This window comes from Neofelis nebulosa, chromosome 10, assembly GCF_028018385.1.
Source record: "Neofelis nebulosa isolate mNeoNeb1 chromosome 10, mNeoNeb1.pri, whole genome shotgun sequence".
NCBI lineage: Eukaryota > Metazoa > Chordata > Mammalia > Carnivora > Felidae > Neofelis > Neofelis nebulosa.
The window spans coordinates 40,594,748-40,614,108 of NC_080791.1; the positions used below are offsets into that span (position 1 = coordinate 40,594,748).

The following is a 19,361-nucleotide window of genomic DNA, read 5'->3' on the forward strand; positions in this document are numbered from 1 at the left end:
AGGAGAGGTAACCACTGAAGATATGTCAAGAGCATGAACAAAGAGGCATCGCATCAGTGCAACTGACTTACCAACATCAGGATCCACGGCTTGAACTCTGGTCAAGAGAGCCTTGGTGGCCGTGTTCTCATAGACACAGGCATTGTAGTGCTCGGAAGAAAACACAGGGGGGTTATCGTTCACGTCCTCCAGGATCAGGTGGATGTCAGATTGGCAGAACCTGCCACCACCATCAGTGGCCCTGGCAATCAGGTTGTACACGGGGACCCTTTCCCGGTCCAAAAGAGCCAATGTTTTTAATTCACCTGTGAAAATAAAAGGCCTCACATTTCAAAAACCACTTTTCTTTGAAGAGCAGAGAATCACGTATATAAAGAATACCCAATACGGGAAGGACCAATGACATTTGGCTCAAGTGCTTCCTACTTTGAAAAACAGAGCAAATCCAATTTTAAGCATCAGGGAAAAATCTATGGAATTTCTGGATACAACGACAAATCAACTGCATGGCTTTCAAATTAATTAATCTCACTGTGAAACTCCTGGTATCAGGATTTCCCTCCTTTGGCTACCTGGAGAGCTCCGTAGCTCTTTAAACCTCTCAAGACCTGCTCTGGACATCAGCTATGTGTGTCTCTGGATTTCTGCTATATCTCCAGAAAAAGCATAGAGAATTGACAAAAGTATCCTTAGTTCTCTGGTAGTCAGTCATGTCAATAATCCACAGACCCAGAAAGAGCAGTCTTCGCTGCTTCCAGAGCTGCTTCCAACATTGTTTCACCCCATCTTTTAGAGGAAAACAATCAAAACAGAGGCTGGCTTTAGCAGAAAGAGGTCTGGAAGGAATCCTATTGTGCCAATGTAAACCCGACTTGCTGGACTGTGGAAGGGCCTATGGTTGCTTGGGGAGGGTTCCAGTGGGGGGATATTTGAGGGGTTTGGATCAGCAGGAATTTAGCAAGGTCAGGAGCTAAGATATATCTTTATTTTAACCACTGGAACAGTGCTAGGTATCAGCCGCTGTGGAGAGTTAGTTGTTTAAATTTCAACAGACAATGGCAACAAGCACAGTGACAGACCTGAATAAATGCTATTTGCTGAAAAGCATGACTCATGAAATACTATTATTCTTAAATAAAATTAGTAGACATTATTCAGACCAAGCCATCTATACTTATAAAGCATTTCCTTCTATGGCTTCCTTGCTGTAAGCCAGTTCTCAAACACAGCTTGGACTATTTCCTTCTCCTTCTCAGAAACTCCCAGTGGTTTTTCAGTTCGGCATTCAAGACCTTCCATGATCAGCCTAAAGTTCTTTCTCACACCGCTTTTCTCGTAGGCCATCCTATAGCTCTTCTCACCAGTGACAGTGTTGTACATGCCCTTCCTCGAATGTGCCATGGTCTCTGCTCATGTTGACCCCAGGGCCTGAAGTGTCCTGCTTCGGCTACTAGAATCCTGCCTCGGTTCAATTACCAGCTCTTCGCCTTCATCAGAATATTAGCTACTTTTTCCTCTGTGCTCAGATATTACTCCCCTGATATCCTTCCTGGGCACTTATTTCATTCTGCCTTTTATTATTATTTAAAAAAAATTTTTCCCCCTACTGGGTTCAATATCCCTCAGGCATGACTTGTTTTACTCCTCTTGCAGCCCACCGCTAATATCCCATAAAGTTCTTTTATGTCTACTAGTTACTCAATGAATGTTAGCTACTGAATAAGTAATTGCTAGACCTATATCGCCAAGTCGTATATTTCTATGGAGCCAAGTGCTTCCTAGTAGGACGCAGCTGACACGGGAGAGGGGAAGGGAGGAGCCATTATCTTTGGAGACTCAATAGTTAGTCATTATTCATTAGGACCAACACAACACTGGAAATACGCAAATTATTCAATCTTTACACTTCATTTACAAATTGCCATTGGATGAACCATCCGGTACACAACACTGAAATAATTTACCTCCATAAAAATGTCTTTTCCATTAGCTCTGGCCTTCAATGTGGGCATCTGCCTTTAGCATACATAACCTTTGACCTCATAAATTTTGCCTGAATATATAAACTAATCTCAGGGTTCATAGCTTTGGAGAAACTAGGTGGGAATCTTTAATAAAAACCAGAAAAGTGTGTTAATAAGCTTCAGGAAGGGACCCAAAAGGGACTTCAAGAGAGAAAAAACTCTCCTTACTATGCATTGCTCTCTGGTTTGCAACTTGCATTTGTGATGTAACTCTGTATTCTTTATAGGGCAGGTGCCTTAACTCACAGATATGAAAAACAGAAGAACCAAATAGACACATCTGATTACTTGATGCCAACGAATGTAGCTAAAGTCAGGGCACATCTTGTAGGCCAAAGAAAGTTTGTGCGCTCCAGGGCATCCATCATCAGACACCATGTGCAGCTAGTGTTTTTTAGAGTCCTAGATAGCAGGGCATCATATCGATGATCTTGTACGCTAACTACCCACTAGTGACGAGGCCATATGAGAGTTTAACTTCCCTCATGGATTAACAATGGCATTTACCCAAAAAAATAAATTTCACCTTACCACTTTCTGGATCTAGAAAAAATTCATTGTTTCCAGATCCGTAGAGTGAGTATCGTATATCTCCATTGGATCCAATATCGGCATCCTTGGCACGGACTTTCAGGATGATTTTATTTGATGGAATATCTTCAGGAAATAATGCTGTGTATGCAACCTGGCAAAGGTAAAGAAAGGTAATTGAATCATTGGTATTTGTGAGGCAATTGCCACATTTTGCATTACAAATGATTTTTTTAAAAATGCATTAATACTGGGGCGCCTGGGTGGCTCAGTCGGTTAACCATCTGACTTCGGTTCAGGTCATGATCTCGCAGTTTGTGAGTTCAAGTCCTGCATCGGGCTCTGTGCTGACAGCTCAGAGCCTGGAGCCTGCTTTGGATTCTGTGTCTCCCTCTCTCTCTGCTCCTCCCCTGTTCACACTCTCTCTCTCTCAAAAATAAATAAACATTTAAAAAAAATCAAAAAAATGCATTAATACAATTCGGGGCCCCTGAGTGGCTCAGTCAGTTAAGCATCTGACACTTGATTTTAGTTCAGGTCATGATCTAACAGTGGTGAGACTGAACCAACTGACCCATGTCAGGGTCTGTGCTGGGCATGGAGCCTGCTTAAGATTCTCTCTCTCCTTCTCCTTTTGCCCCTCCCCAGCTCTCTCTCTCTCTCTCTTAAAACAAAACAAAACAAAACAAAACAAAACAAAAACCTCATGATTTTCTTTTTGTGTTTTTTTTGGGTTGGGCAAAATTGGGTACCTGAAGTTGCTACCTATGCCTTTTTTTGTTTATAATGTTTCATCCTAAACTCTACCATCTACCCTCTTGCATCCAATCGGAGCTCACTAATTAAGGAGACAAGAGCAGAAAGTAACCTGGCCTTCAGGAGAATAATGAAGTGGGCTTTGATTTAATTTTTGAGAAACAGAGTAAAAAGCAGCAATATATCTGACATATCCACAGATCTTACCTGATCGCACACTGGGCTATTGTCATTCACATCACTGACAGTCACTTCTACCATGGCCTGTGTGACAAAAAGCCCGTCGGTAGCAGTGATATTGAGGAAGTAAATGTCTTGTTCTTCTCTATCTAAAGGTCTTTTCACATAGACCTTCCACTCACTCTGCACCAGGCCCAGAGCAAACCTTCCTCGGGGGTTCCCTCCTGTAGAGAAAAAAGTGTTTTTTGAAGATGTGCAATGAAGAGCTTTGATCTACACCTCCAGTGAGAGGCCCGTGTGGGGTCATCCAGCTGCCCCTCCAACTGTATCGTTTACAAAACTGGAAAAAAATTGACAGTTACTTCCTTTTGATGCTCCTGCAACAAAAGCAGATATTTATATGCTTGGCTTGTGGGGAATGTAAAACAGTAACTTTCCAAGAGAATAAAATGCACTTAGAGAAACTGGGGATGATCTCTTGTTTAGTCCCCCTGAAGGATAATCAAATTCAAACTGTGAACAATGAATCCTCTTCTCAGGATGATACAATGTCTTCCCATTTGGTCTCGAGAGAGGATGTAGTACACTATAGCTCTTGTTACCAAGACAATTTCATTAGCTGTTGATTATGCAATCAAGGAGAGGCAGTCAGTTCTATTAAGGAATCTTTTAACGAAGGCTTCATCATACAGCTGCGCTCATCTTACAAGGACCGGAGTTTGGGGAAGAAAAGTTGGCGTGACAGAGGAAGACCCATTAGTATTAAGTAGCCCTAAGAGGGGTCATTTCAGGAACAGTTCAAAGATAAGCACTGCAATTAGGTCGAATTTATCAGACTGAAGCTGGGGATAGCGGAAGGAAAGGAGAAGAGATGAGGGGGAACAGTTTTTATGAGGCCGAAGCATCGACAGTGGCCCGGCAATATTGCTTTCCCACATCATTAAATTACACGGAGACAAAAGCATCTTGGAGGAGACAGGAAGAGGAGGAGAGAAGAAAACTGCCTTGACCTTCTAGTCCTGAAGAGGGAAACACTGTCACTTTCAAACATGGAGGAAGACTGGACAAGACAACTGGCAAGAAGCCCGGAATCCGGTTAGATCATCACCGTTTTGTTGGTTCGGGCATTCTATAAGTATCTGTTGCTTGCTCTGGGCCAGGCACTGTTCCGGACAGTGGGGCCACAGCCGCAGAAAAAACTGGCAGAAACCCCTGCCCCCACAGGGGAGCTCAGGTCCCAGTGGGGAAGACCGACGATACACCCATCTCCTTATTTAAGGAGAGCATACTGCGTTCTGGCTGCTGGTCTGTTGAAAAAGTGAATCTTCAAAAGAGTGGAGGGCAAAGACTGTGGTCCTGCCAGAGGGACTGAGGGGGAAATAGGGGAATATTAGTGCCAGACACGCACTTTCAAAGTATGGGGAGGGGTCAGTCCAGGGGCCTCGGCGGTGGGGGACAAGCCTGGGATAAAGGGACCATATTGGGAACAGAAAGCACAGAAATTGTGAGGGCCACACATTCCCCGAGGACAGTGGTTTTCTGCCGGGAGTGACTGTGTACCACGCCCACACCAGGACATTTGTCAGTGTCGAGAGATATTTTTGAATGTCACGTTGAGGGTGGTGGTGGTGCTGCTGCAATCTCCTGGGTGGAGGCCAGAGATGCTGCCTGTCACCCTACAATGCACAGCACGGCCACCTACAGCCAAGACGAGACTTCTCCAGCCCCAAATGTCAGTCGCGTTGAGGTGGAGAAACCTGTTTCTGCTGAGGCTCAGGGTCCTCCCTGGGATATATCACTTTCCTCTGCCACCGGCTACGATTCAATTATGCTTCCGTTGAATATTATTTTAGCATGCACAAATTTCACCTCTCCATTAAATGCTTTCAGTGCGGACCCACATCTTTTGTTAAATAAAATGATTAATGGTCCTTTGTTAATCTGCGGCAGCGCAGCCAAGTTGTGTTACATCAAGAGCAAAAGTTAAACCTAATTAAAATCAGTTGGTGGTTGGCACTGCTAATCTTAACAGTAGCTTTAAGCTACTCTGTTCTCATTACTTCGGTAAAGTTGATGGGATGGTCCCTTTAAATCATCCACTGACAATCCAGAGACAAAGTATAAATAATTAAAGCTGAAAATTGAGCAATTCTTCCCAATAGAAAAGTAGCCCTCAGAATGCCTAAAAAGCTTTTTGTCTGCAACTGAATGCAAATAAACGTAAGTGATGCCTTACTCAACTTTTCTTTCCTTACAACTATCGCTCATGTCTTTTCAGCAGAAATGTACATTTTAATGAAAAAAAAAAGGAAGGTATCAGATAAAGCACGAATGCATAAATAGTTTAAACAGAAAACACCATCAAGAAAACAGTTCTATAAAGAAAAAGGAGAGGAGTGATGGAGAAGAGTGGCAATCCCAGGCATTGACACATATGCTCTCCTGTGGATCTTATTCTGCAGTGATTAATTAACTTTCCCAGTAACGTACTTAAGCAGATTCTGTGTCCTGAGGGCATTCTAATTAATTCATTTTTCACTTTGAATAATGTAGTTTTTCTAAAGGGAAGCCACCTGACTACAAGTATTGATGGATTCTTTAAAATCTTTTGGCACTTTGCTTATGTTCTGCCTTTGAATGTCACAACATCAAAATATTAGCTTTAAAACCCTTAAATAGTTTTTAGGAAGACTGTTCTTATACCACCAACCTTCCCATTTTCAGTCTAACGCCAGTCACCCCCCCCCCCCATAAAGCTACCCCTGATCAGTGACACCGACATGAAATCCTCTGCCCCTCAGAGCAATGGTGACATTTTTTGTCCACTCTGGGTGACCTCATTTGTCTACCTTGGCGTTTCCACCCACCTGCTACTTACTATTTGGAAAGACAAAACAGAGATCTGAGAAAATGGAGTTCTCTGGAGAAATACTCTTTGATTTACGGAATCACGACTTAAGATTTTTAGCAAAAGGTCAAACCGTGCCCTTTAATTTGTATAGGTGGGTATGTGTGCGTGCGTAGGAGTTTTCACTACCAGGAGGAACTTGTAAATGAAGCTTACTGGACCAATTTGACAATAAATCTCATCTTAAAAAAATAAATAAATGAAGCTTACTGGGATTTATTTTCCTTACCAATACAAAAGGTAGGAATTTAGTTAAAATATATCTCCCTTCTCCCCCCAAAAGCTGTAATTTTCATTTTTTAACTGAGATAGTTGGCTGGACTCCTTTTTAAATGATAAAAGGGGATGCAAAAACTGGATACCAATCTGGGTAATCTGTCATAGGCCAACCAATGAACTCCAAGCTAGGGCTGAGCCAGCAACAACCCAAAACTGAAAAACAGTCTACTTGGAGATCTTTCACTCAGCCCCAGAAAGGTTTTATTACTCTCAACCCCCACGTCATCTTCCTTCTTCTCTCCTACTCTTATCCTCTGCCTCTTCCTACTTTCTTTAGAAAGCAGAGCACCCAGTGAAAGCCAAGGTGGCTGACTTACCTGTAATATGGTAGCTCACTTGGCGATTAATGTCGGAAGTGTCTCTGTCCCATGTGCTGAGCACGGCTACCACCTCTCCAGGAGGGTCGCTCTCCTTCACATTCCCTCGGTACACCTCGTGGGCAAAGACTGGTGCATTGTCATTTATATCTGTCACCCTGACAGAGACCAAAGCCGTGGATGAAAGAGAGAAGGCCTCTCCCAGGTCGGAGGCCACCACAGAGAAGGTGAAGGCGGGATCTGTCTCGTGATCCAGGTCCTTCAAGGTACTGATCCAGCCTGTGTTGCTGTCAATATTGAAGGCTTCCATTACCTTTTCAGGCTGGGAATCCGAGTGCAGGGAGTAAGTGACCTGCCCATTGGCTCCCCAATCCATGTCGATGGCTCTCACCTGTGTGAGTTTGGTGCCGACAGGCATCCCTTCCATTATGATCGTCTCATAGCTGGAAGTTTCAAAGACTGGTTTGTTGTCATTCAAATCCAGTACCTTGATATCTACATCTACAGTAAACACAATGTCTACCTTGTCCAGGGGTATGGTGGCTGCTACCTTAAAGTGGAACGCTGGGCTGACTTCATGATCAAGGCGTTTGTCAAGCTTGATTGTGCCTGTTTCCTGCTCTATGACAAAGACACCCCCTTTGTTATTTTCTAGCCGTTCCCCATTAACTGTGCTGAATCTGACACTGTGACTGGGCAAAATTCGCAGCGTATCCACCGTGCTCCCAATGGCTGTATCTTCTGAAACAGTAAAAGAATACTGAGACTGGGTGAATGAAGGCAAGAATGTTTCAGGGGGCAGGACGTGGATATAGACAGGAATGAGGGAGTGCTTTACTGGAATGCCCCCATCTACTGCTTTGACAAAGAATGACAGCACTGTGTTTTTCAGCTGGTTAAAATTGCCCTTAGTGACCATCCAGCCATTGTCAGGATCGATTTCTAGGAGGTCAGCCACCGACACTGAGGCCTCGCTATATAGAGAATAGGTAATCCGTGAATTAGCGCCGTCATCTGGATCCATGGCTTGAACCTGAGTGACCAAATGGCCCCTTCCAACGTCTGCCCTGACGCTGGCTCTGTATTCCACTGTCATGAACTGGGGAGCATTGTCATTTTCATCCACAACAATCACTCTCACAGTGCAAAAAGTCGTTCTCCCTCCACCATCAAGGGCCCTCAAAAAAATACTAATGTCTCCTTCCAGAGGGTTCTCCCGGTCAAGCCTTTCTGTTGTGATGACTTGTCCATTGCTGTCTATGAGGAATCGATCCTTAGCAAAGTCATTGATGATGGCATAAGTGATCTGTCCATATGTCCCTGGATCCCCGTCCGTAGCTCGAACATGAATCACCTTTGTCCCAGCGGCTGCGTTCTCTCTCACTTCAGCTACGTAGGTGCTTTGGGAAAAGGCAGGGCTGTACAGGTTAGCCCCAAGTACCCTGATATGCACCTGTGCAGTGCTAGTGAACAACCCATCAGACACTGACACGTTGAGACTGTACAGAGGCTCCATTCTCTGTTTCCGGTGGTTGGACAGTGTGATGACGCCACTCTTGCCATCCATCAGAAAGCTCGTCCGGTCATTCCCAGATAAAATGCTATACTCCAAGCGGTCAAAATCAGAGCTGTCTGCATCAGAGGCTTGAACACAGGTTACAAAATGGCCCCGGGGGGCTAATTCACTCACGTATGATTCATAAATGAGCTGATTAAAAACGGGAGGGTTGTCATTTATGTCTGAGATATAGATATGAACCAGGACCTCACTGCTCAGTGATGGGAAGCCATTATCTGTTGCTCTGACTTTCAAAGTGCAGTGTTGCACTAACTCATGGTCCAGCATCCGTGCTGTCAGGATTAAGCCACTTGCGCTGTCTATGTGAAAATAATCTGTGCTGTTGTAAGTGTCCTGGACAATCTGATAATGTACCAATTTATTATTTTCCGAGTCTGCATCAGTAGAGACAACTTGCAAAACAGGTGTTCCAATGAGAGATGCTTCTGATAATGTTGTATTATATGTGGGTTGATCGAAAATAGGGGGGTTGTCATTTACATCATTAACCAGCAAGTCAACGGTGACTTCAGCCCTGGCACCAGTAAGGGCATCACTGGCTCTTACCGTCAACCTGTAAACAGATGTAATTTCATAATCCAAAGGACTAACAACTTTCAGGACCCCGGTGTCAAAGTCAATGTTAAACTGTTTGTAAAGATCCCCATCAATAATGATATATATGATGCCTTGGCCTTCTGGACTGGTGGCATTGATGCTTAGAATGGGGGTATCCATTCTGATGTCTTCGTTGATCGATGCTGTATAAAAGGGCTTATCAAACACAGGCATTGCTTTGTTGACGATTGTGATGGGAAGTTCCACAGATGTGGATAAAGAGGGTTTTCCACCATCTTTGGCTAGGATGGTGACTCCATACTCAATGTTAGACAAGTCAGAGTTGAATGCTTCTTTTAAAATAACATTCCCTGAATTAGGGTTGATCTCAAAGTGGCCATAGTCATCCTGTAGGACATAGGTCACTTCTCCATTTGCACCTTTATCTTTGTCAATGGCTGTCACCTGGTAAATCAGAGTCCCAGGCTCAGCATCAACTTGCACAGCAGCATAGTAAGGGAGGCCCACAAAGACTGGGGAATTATCATTTATGTCTTCAATGTTAACCCTCACCACCACTCTAGCCACACGCAGATGGTCTAGCTCGCGGCTGGCTTCCACCACCAGCTCATATAACTCTTGTTCTTCACGGTCAAAGGGGACTCCGGTGGTCTGAATGACCCCTGAGGTAGATTTTATCTTGAACTTATTTCCTGGGTTTAGGATGCTATATTTTAAGGGCTCATTAAGGCGATTTCCAATGGCATTGACAATAGCAACTTTGGTTATGTTAGTGTTGTTCTCTGAGATCGAGGTCGAGTAAAAGCTTTGTGTAAAGTGGAGGCCACTATCCATGGCTTCTTTAACCAAGATGGTGACCACGGCCGTACTGTAGAACTTTCCATCAGATACTTTAACTATCAACATGTAGTGATCTTTGGAGAGGTTGTTGTTTTTTATGGTGAGTACTCCACTGTTGGAGTCAATTAGAAAATGATCCAAGCTGCCTTCCATTAGGCTATATGTCAGTTCAGGGGGCACCTCGGAGTCAGGATCTGTGGCACTAACTTTCAGAACCTCTACTCCAACATAGGTGGGTAGAAGTAAGATGGTCTCAAACACAGCCTGAGTAAAAACAGGCGGGTTATCGTTCACATCTGTCACCTCTATGTTGACTTCAACAGGACTCTCTGCAGTCAGCTGGGGGCTGCCACTGTCTCTCACATGCACATGAAAATGGAAATGGGCAATAGTTTCATGGTCCAGGTTGGCAATTGTTCTGATTGCACCTGTACTGGAATCCACTGTGAAGAACTTCTTGGCCGTGGACTCCACAATTTGATATACCAGCAGAGCATTCCGGTTGCTGTCAGCATCGGTGGCTCGAATCACCAGTGGGCTGTTATCCAAGCTCCTGACGATGCTATTGACTGGGGCAGCCTCACTTAGGCTGCCTGAATATTGAGAAAAGAGAAACACTGGGGCATTATCATTTTCATCAACAATCTGAATATTGACTGTGGCATTGGAAGCCATTCCTGCCATGTTAGTGGCCTGAATGATGAGCTGATAAGAGGAAGTACGCTCGTAATCCAGTGCCTTCCGGGTGGTGATGACTCCAGAATACGGATTTATGGTAAAGATCCCATCGATGTTTCCATCTTTGACTTCATAAATGAGGGTAGACTGACTGATGGCAGAGATTAAAATGACTGACGTTCCAATATCAACATTTTCATTTACTTCTGCTTGGTAGTCTTTGTGAGTGAACTTGGGGTGAGAATTATCAGACATGGTAACGGAAATGCGCACAATTGCAGTGGCAGACATTGGTGGGGAACCCTGATCTGTGACTTTGACCGACAGTACAAACTGGCCCGTCGTTGTCATGTCTGGTTCTTTGGAAACGGTGATGATGCCCAGGACTGGTTCAATCTTAAATGTGTTCCCAGTGTTCCCTACAATATAGAAATCAATGGGGAAATGGGTTACATGTCATGTTTTGAAGATTAGTTTTCATCTAAAGTCTACTTTACTGCAACATGGCAAGGGGAAAGCAATTATTTCTATCCATTCCATCTCATTCTGAGATAGAATGAAAGACTTTGCTTTTAGGGGAATTCAAAAGCGACTGAAATAAGTTTTTCAGTAAAACTGTAAATTTCGGGTTGGTAGCTTCTTAATCCAGGTTAACAACAACACAATACTGTGTACAATGCCACTGTGAGAAAGGCATTTTTACCTAAACCAGTGCCATATTCTGTGTACTATGTAATGAGAAAGATAGTTGTGAGAGTTGTTTCAGAACAGTATAGCACAGGCATTTGATTGCAGATTATCCCAAAGATAGGCTTTGCTACATGGAACTGGCATTGTTTCACCCCATCAAAACCGACTTCACTCCAAACACTGCTTTGGTGGTGGTGGGGGGGGGGTCTTTTGTTCAGGCCTGAAGAATTCCTCCTAAGTCCCTGTTTGCTTTGTAAGTTGGGAGGACTTTTTTCTGACTACCCTTCTGTCGTTCACTCCCACACACCCCAAAAGACACACATGCACACACAGACTTAAAACTAGACATAAATTTTAAGGCAGTCCCTCCAATCTGTAACCATCCTAACTACTGGAGAGGCTTCCAGAGGAGTAGCAAACTGCTGATCACCTGCACCAGCATCAAAACCGAAAACCTGAGGCATCACCCATCTGAAACTGAGAAACTGGCACCCCACTTTGATGTGTCTGGAGTGGGAAGGCTGCGACCCACGACACTCCAGAAGTTGAGAGCCCTGCCTCTGAAACATTGAGTGGTGTGAAATCTGAGGTTGCCGAGGATGAGGATACGAGAGGAGTAAAGAATGGGGAACGCAAGACTGAAGGATGTCAAGAAGCTGGCTGAAAAGCAGTGGACAGTGGGAAGCAGAATCCTTCAGGGGCGCCTGGGTGGTTCAGTTGGTTGAATGTCCGGCTTTGGCTCAGGTCACGATCTCACGGTTCGTGAGCCTGAGCCCTGTGTTGGGTTCTCTGTTGTCAGTGCAGAGCACGCTTTGGATCCTGTCTCCCTCTCTCTCTGCCCCTCACCCGCGTGTGCTCTCTCTCTTACAAATAAATAAACATTAAAAAAAATTAACAAAAAAAGAATCCTTCACCAAGTTGCTTTTTGTTTCTCTCATCAGGCTTTCTGATACTTCTCAAAGAACACATAGGCCTGCGTGTCTAGATTCTTTAAAAACAAAGTTAAAAATCGTGGTTATTCAGTTGTACCTGGAGTTTTCTTTCTGTTTGAAGTACTGAAGGATGGCAGGCATAGAGACAGCTTCAATGTCATTATTATTAAGACAGACTCCTGCATTGGGAGGCACTTACATGTGTCTCCTGAAATATGCAGCAAATACAGTGGTATACGTACTTCTTACTACATACTTATTCAATCAACTTCTCTGTGTCTGAGAATAAAACAGTAATGTTCATAAAAAATCTGCTTATTTTTAAAGAAGAAATTTAATAAAGAGGTAAAGGATTTGATGCCAGCCCCCCAAATGTGAGTATTTAACAATGTCATCTTTGGTGTCAGCATGATTTTTTTCCTTGTCACCTCCACATGAGCACTTTGTGAGGACGGCATGAAGTTCAAGGATCTCATGAGCAGGCTTGCAAACGTTCAGTAAATAGTGGCATTGAGCGTGAGCCCGACACTTGATTCATAGACCCTCGCAAGGAGGCGGGAATCATTTTGCTTCAGCATCTCAGAGGAGGAAGATGTAGAGGTTGTAGAGATAATGGTCACCAACACTCAGCCCCAAATGACGAATGCAACAGAGTCAAATGTCTCTGTGCTCCTTGATTGTGGACTCCCTCTGTGGAGTCTCCAGCTAAGTCCTCTCTCGCTGTAGGCCCAGCACATTCCTTCATGCCCAGAAAGATATGGCAGGGATGATGGGGAGCTAGCTTCTGGTCTCGAGTAGAACTTCACAGCCCTGCTGTCCCAGGGCTACTGACCCGCCTGTCACACCTGCCTGGATGCTGTGCTCATTGATCATGTCCAAAGTGGGCTCTCGGTCTCTTACCCTCTTTAACATACTGCCTGCCCATTTTCTTAGAATCCACTTCCTGCTTATTCTCTCCTGCTATCCTCTAATCCTTGGAAACTAACCTCTGCTTGTTTTCTTGGAGTCTATAGTTAGTTTCTTGTAGACTTCTGGCAAGTGAGCAAAAGCTGAACTTATCTTACTTACCATTATTTATCTAGCATATAGCACAGTCATGGCACAAAGAAGGTGTTCAATAAATATGTATTAAATGATTGAATGGACAGGTAGAGCTACAAAAGATTTTTAATTCTCTATCTGTATGCATCTTGGGATCCAATATGCCCCCATCACAACTCAATTCTTAGTCTTTGTCTCTCCTGTTTCGAAGCCCACCCATGAGCCACTGTTGCACCAAATAGAAACGTGAGCTAAATTAGAAGTTCTGTGCTCAAAGTCCACCTCAGTCCTTTGGGTCAAAATAAAAGCTTCAGTAGTTATTTTAGAAGCCAGACAGGGGATAGGAAGTTTATGGCCCACCAGTAACCAGAGTAAAATCTTGCTTATCTGAGGTTTGTAAGAGAACTTAAGGAAAATGTCCTCTTCCCATAACCACTTTGTCGTTTGCTTCAAAATGTTGGAAGCATCTGGGTTTTCCCTCTTTCCTAGCATGATCTGGGAAGGGACTGGCTTGGTCGGGAGCAGTCAGGGCTAGTGAGGTCTGTCTGTCCATGAAGGAGCCCCATCACCACTTGTGACTTAACTGTGCACACAATGAAATCCTCATCAGCTTCTTACACATACAATCGGGGGTCATTGTTTGAGATTCCATTTTTTGAGATACCAATCATTCCTATGGGTTTTTGGAAAATTCAACTTTTCTCTATAAAAGATGTTTTAAGGAAATAACTTCTCTATTTTTAACCTACTGTTATAGGAATGATGGAATCCCTTGTCTATGCACAGCACCAGGCTGTAGCGTGTGGCTGCTGAAAGATAAGAAAAGCAGTCTTGTCAGCCGGATGGGAAATGACTCTTGGTTTAGAAATTATCTGCCTCTCTAAGACAGTATAAGTAGTAGCCTTAATGACAAATACAAAAAGCAAGTAGACACCATAGACGACACTTAGAAAATGTTAAGTAAAAAAAACAGAAGTAGGACTCCATACCTAAATGATCACAATGATATGAAACGATGCATATGCATGGATGAATACCGGGGAAAGGAAGCTATATAATAAGATTAGGAAAAAAAAAACCGTAGAAAGACTCTAAAGAGTTGTTGGATCAGGCGACACTTTCTGTGACGTTATTTAAATATTTGGGTCTTTAAAAAGAAGTTGCCCTATATTATTTGTGGAACTAGAAGAACAAAGATTATATAATCAAATAATTAAACGTTCTTGGGGTAAACAACAGATGCACCATAGCATCTAAAAGAAAAGTGCTGGTCAGGCTTTACATTAGCAGGAAATTCCATAAAAATCTAGAAAAACTATTGGTGAAGTTGCTTGGGGCACCTGGAGTTGTGAACCTGTGTATTTTATTTCTTCATTTTATTTTTTTTTTTGTATAGAGCTTAGCTTAGACTCCTATAAAATGTGGGTGCCTAATACAGGAAACCGTTTTAGATTAGCATTGGATGCAGTGGCTTTTTAAAAAAAGAAGACTGTTGGCTTTTCTTTTTCTAATATTTTTTAGCCCCAAACTGTCGTCCTAGCATTCATATTTTAATTCAACCACTCACAAAAATGCTCCACATTTAAATCACGGGAAAGAAGCTTTTCCAGCGCTGGCATAAAAAGAGACAGCATTTGGCATTTATGCACGACAGACATAATGTTGTAGAACATTTTGGAAATATGTGGCTTGAATATTCAAAGAACGACAGAAGAGGGGAAAGGAAAATAGAACAGGTAAGAGATATTTGTAATTTTTAGGTTCATAGTCCTATCCCTTGCTTGGATTCTCCTCTCCTCTGTCAGAAGTGTTTTCTTCCTTTCTCCATCTTCAAACCATCAGTTAACTATGGTCTTGCCTTATAGATGGTCAAATTGATTTTAAAAATCTCAAATTTAAGGGGCGCCTAGGTAGCTGAGCCGGTTAAGCATCCAACTCTTGATTTCGGCTCAGGTCATGATTTCACAGTTCTTGAGATCAAGCCCCGTGTTGGGCTCTGCCTTGACAGAGCGAAGCCTGCTTGGGATTCTCACTCTCTCTGCACCCCTGCTCCCCCGCACACTCTCTCGCTCTCTCTCAAAATAAATAAATAAATAAACTTTAAAAAACGTTAAAAATCTCAAATTTCACAAAATTTGAGCCTGTATTTATTTATCTGTCCAGTTAAGTAGACATTTCAGTGCCTACCACCTACTGCGCTACTCTGATTCCCCTCGGGTGAAGTTAATTTTTGCAAACAGTGGGGGTGTAGGTATTTTTGAAGCCCGCCGCTTGCCCACTGACAAGTAAACAAAGACTTGTGGGATCCAATTCATAGGAGAGCCTGGCAGCCCTCAAAAGGTGGAAAGCTTTGGTTATTTTAGTCCAAGGCCATGGCTTGTCGACCCATCAGTAAAAGTCACTGAGTTCACCACCCATTTCTTCTCTCCCTTTCATTCCAGAAAAATCCGAGAATAACACAATAAGAGGGAACTCTCTTCTCACTGTCAGTGATGGAAAACATATTACAGGAATGCCAAGAACTCTATACAGCATCATCACGCAAATCGGGCAGTTGCTTGGCCAAGAAATTCTTTGGGAGACATTCCAGTGGTAATGATGTGAATTTCACATGGTGATCAACACTACGGAGGGGCAAATGCCATGCATTATGTTACAATCTGTGCAACAGCTCTCACCTGCTTCTATGGTATATATGAGTTCTGCATTTTCCCCTTTGTCTTTGTCCAGAGCCGTCACCTGCAGAACAGCTGATCCCAGAGCAGCCGATTCAAATACAGATGCTTCATACAGTGGGTTGGTAAAATAAGGACTGTGATCATTAGCATCTTCCACATTCACAATGACTCGGGCCAAGTTTCTTCGATAAGGAAACTCCTGATCTCTGACCTTCAGGCAAAATACAAGAAGCAGCAGGACTAAAATCTTAAATTGCAAGGAAGTCACATGGCTATATCTGTGGTAAATACCAAAGGAGGTAACTCACACCAAGTGCTTGATGCAATCCCGGGCACACAGTAGGTGCTCAGTAAATGATGGTATATCAAGTGAGGACACTAACTGGGAACAAATTGAGAGTAAGGGCCCCATCCATTTTATCGCCCAGCATTCTGACTGACCTACGGTCCATCCTCAGTCTGTGTGTGCGTGGAGCTGATGCCTGGGCATCACCGACACAGCACTTTTCTCTGCACCACCTCCCACCGCCACTACCCCCTCATTTGTGTATATACAGCTGCTAATGGAATGGCAGACGGGGGCTCTTCTGAGAGGGAAACAAAAAAGTTTAATGAAAGAATTAACAAATGCAAAGCAGGCACTGCCATTTATTCATTCATTCAACAAACATTTATCGTCACCTATTATCTGTCAAGTCCTGGCTTCACTCTCTCCTGACTTCAGCAGCGATTCAGATTTGGTCCTTGCCCTCAAGAAGCTAACAGGATCATAGAAATAAGTAAGCAGGTGTAAGGCCTGGTGGTAAGTGCCAGAATGGGAGTGAGGAGTAAGAAGAAGTTAAGGAGGCATTCAGCTTCTTGGAAGAGGTTAACAAAAGCAAGTACAAGTGGTAAAAGGGGGGCGTGGGCCACCACATATTTCAGGCAAGAGCCAACCAATGCCAAGGCCCAAGACCGAGGGGGAGTCCTGATTCCCAGGAAGAGGAACCAAATCTTCCTAAAATGTGAGACCCCCCCTTGTGACTTCACCAAGGAAACTTGCCTGACCGCTTGAAAGTTTCCCCTGCTTTGCATATGCCAGGAGCTTGCAAATAATCAATTCTTTAGCCCTAACCACATGATTTTGCTATAATTTGCTGTAGCACTAATCAAATGTGTGCCTTCCATTTGTTCAATTATAGACTCCATAACTTCAGAGGGATGTGAAGAAATTAGAAAATAGACCGAGGAGAGCCATCAAAGGGAAAGGGCTTTTCAGAAATAGTACCTAGAAGGAACGAGCAAAATGACTTAAAATGGCTTCGCTGGGAGAAAGGCAGCACAAAGGACATGTTTGCTCTAAATAATCAATTACAGAAATGATAAATGATACAGGGTGACCAAACTGAATTTTGAGTTTGTTAAGGAAAGAATGAACAGAAATGACTTGACTAGTGAGAATGGAATTAGTCGTTGGCGTAAGGTTTCTGCCCCTGAGTAAAACACATGCAGAAGCACCCCAGTGAATGTGCTCAATTTTCCTGCCCGTAGACCGGCCCCCTACACCCAAGGACAGAGCTGAGCTCTGTATATGAAGATTATTGGAATCTAGGTCTGTTCCAGTGGAACATCCAGTGGAATGTGTCTCTTGTATCCTCAGTGCCTAGAGCAGGGCTTGGTACACAGTAGGTGCTGGAGAAATATCTGTTGAATGAATGAGGGTGGATCTGATGGTCTTTATGAGTCCCTCTTCTTCCGCCCCTGGTGTCACAGCTGGAAACCACAGCCAAGGGCATGGCATTCCAGCTTCGTCTTGCCCAAGAGGGTTTCCAGACTTGGGAAGTAAGAGTAGCACTCAGTGGAACATCACCTTCAGCTGCTAGGACACTGGTAGCGTCTTAGTGTGTTTGAAAGCCAGTCAGTACACAAAATTTAGTCTGTGTCTTCCTACTGGTCTTAAGGAATTCAGGGGGTCTGTTAGGCAGTAGCTGTGCAATGCAATGGCCCACAGGCACTTGGGTGGTCAAAGGGACAGATTTTAGGCCATAAGCTAATCAAGGACGTTTCTCTTCATCTCTACTTCCCACTTATGTGAACTCGAGCAACTCCACTTTAAAATTAAAGCAACTTCCATCCACATAATTCGGAGGCCCCATGAGCCCCACCTCAGACCTAACTAACACTCTCTGCAGGCTTCGGAGTGTTTTGAGATCTCTCTTGGGTGCCAGTATTCACTGGTCCAATGCCTGTGCAGTAGGTAATGACTCAGTTCCCTACATGCCTCCCAGGACTGAGCACTGCATAGGGTGAGTAAATGATCACCCTGGTGATTAACTTCTCAAGGAACTTCTGTTAAACTTTTCCACAAAAATCTTCTGGATGCGAACCAACATCATAGCCTGGGAGATTTACAGAAACATGGCCTGTTCCTTCCTTCCCAAGTCAGCCTGTCAGCAGCATTTCCTGGGAAGCCACTGTCTGAAGAACTCATCTAATATTTCAGTTTGGCAAAAGTATCGAGTCACTCTGTAACAATAGCCAATTCCTCACTGGAAAAAAAAAAAAAAAAAGCAAAAAAGGAACGCAGCCCTGCTGTGAAAAGACCAAATGTACTACTACTTACAAAACGTAAGGGCCCTGTACTCCTGAAGACCAAGGAATGTGTCTTGAACGGTCAACGACTCTGTTAGGAGAGCAAATCAGCAGTTTGGTCCTACCATTATGTTGAGGATGTGCTTGTCCTGGGCCTCATGGTCCAGCCTCTCGGCCGTGTAGAGCACACCGGTGCTGGGGTCAATCCGGAATTTTCTCATACTGACAGAGTCGATGCTGCTGTGGACAGTGTAGCTCAGCTTGTGTTTCTCGTCTCTATCGGTGGCTTCAATCTGCAATATCTCTGTATCTGGAAGCACGTCCTCGGAAATTGTCACATCGTAATTCGGCTGAGAGAATTCTGGGCCATTATCATTATTATCCAGCACTTTGATAAATACCTATAGTTAAAAGAAGACAGGAGTGATGACTAATGCCAATTCACTCATTGCTAATAAAGAGGCCCCCTCCCACCCCCCTCCCTCCGTGTCCTTGGAGCCCAGCTTCTAGCAGCTCTCTCAATATGTAGGAAGATCTCGTATGAAAACACTCTGTAATTAGAGGTTGACAATAAACCAGTGGTTCACATTAGCAGGAACATAAACTATGAGCTAATCAATATTCTCACTATTAATTGAGCAGCTGAGACAGCCCCCTGGGGGTGATAATTCCACAGGCCTATTTGAGGCACAATGTAAGAGATCACAAGGTGACCTTAGTTTGTTAAGTTCCTGTTGTCTTAAGATCTGTTATGAGCTCCTCCGGGTGGAGGTACTGTGGAAACAGTGACAGGGTGGGA

General features: G+C 43.7%; 1 protein-coding gene across 5 annotated transcripts in view; it reads right to left on the reverse strand.

The window, feature by feature from the left end:
- The window catches only part of FAT3 (FAT atypical cadherin 3), a 672,953-nt gene that overhangs the window by 86,479 nt on the left and 567,113 nt on the right, over positions 1-19,361 (reverse strand). For 4 of the 5 annotated variants that reach the window (XM_058687506.1, XM_058687503.1, XM_058687504.1 and 1 more), the window contains 6 exons: positions 18,688-18,963; positions 15,992-16,202; positions 6,996-11,069; positions 3,519-3,715; positions 2,556-2,709; positions 72-305 (listed from right to left, as the gene is read on the reverse strand). In XM_058687506.1, coding sequence (XP_058543489.1) covers positions 72-305; positions 2,556-2,709; positions 3,519-3,715; positions 6,996-11,069; positions 15,992-16,202; positions 18,688-18,963 — 5,146 coding nt within the window. Of the gene's footprint in view, positions 1-71; positions 306-2,555; positions 2,710-3,518; positions 3,716-6,995; positions 11,070-15,991; positions 16,203-18,687; positions 18,964-19,361 lie in introns of those variants that run through there. The other variant, XM_058687507.1, reaches the window with a different exon arrangement.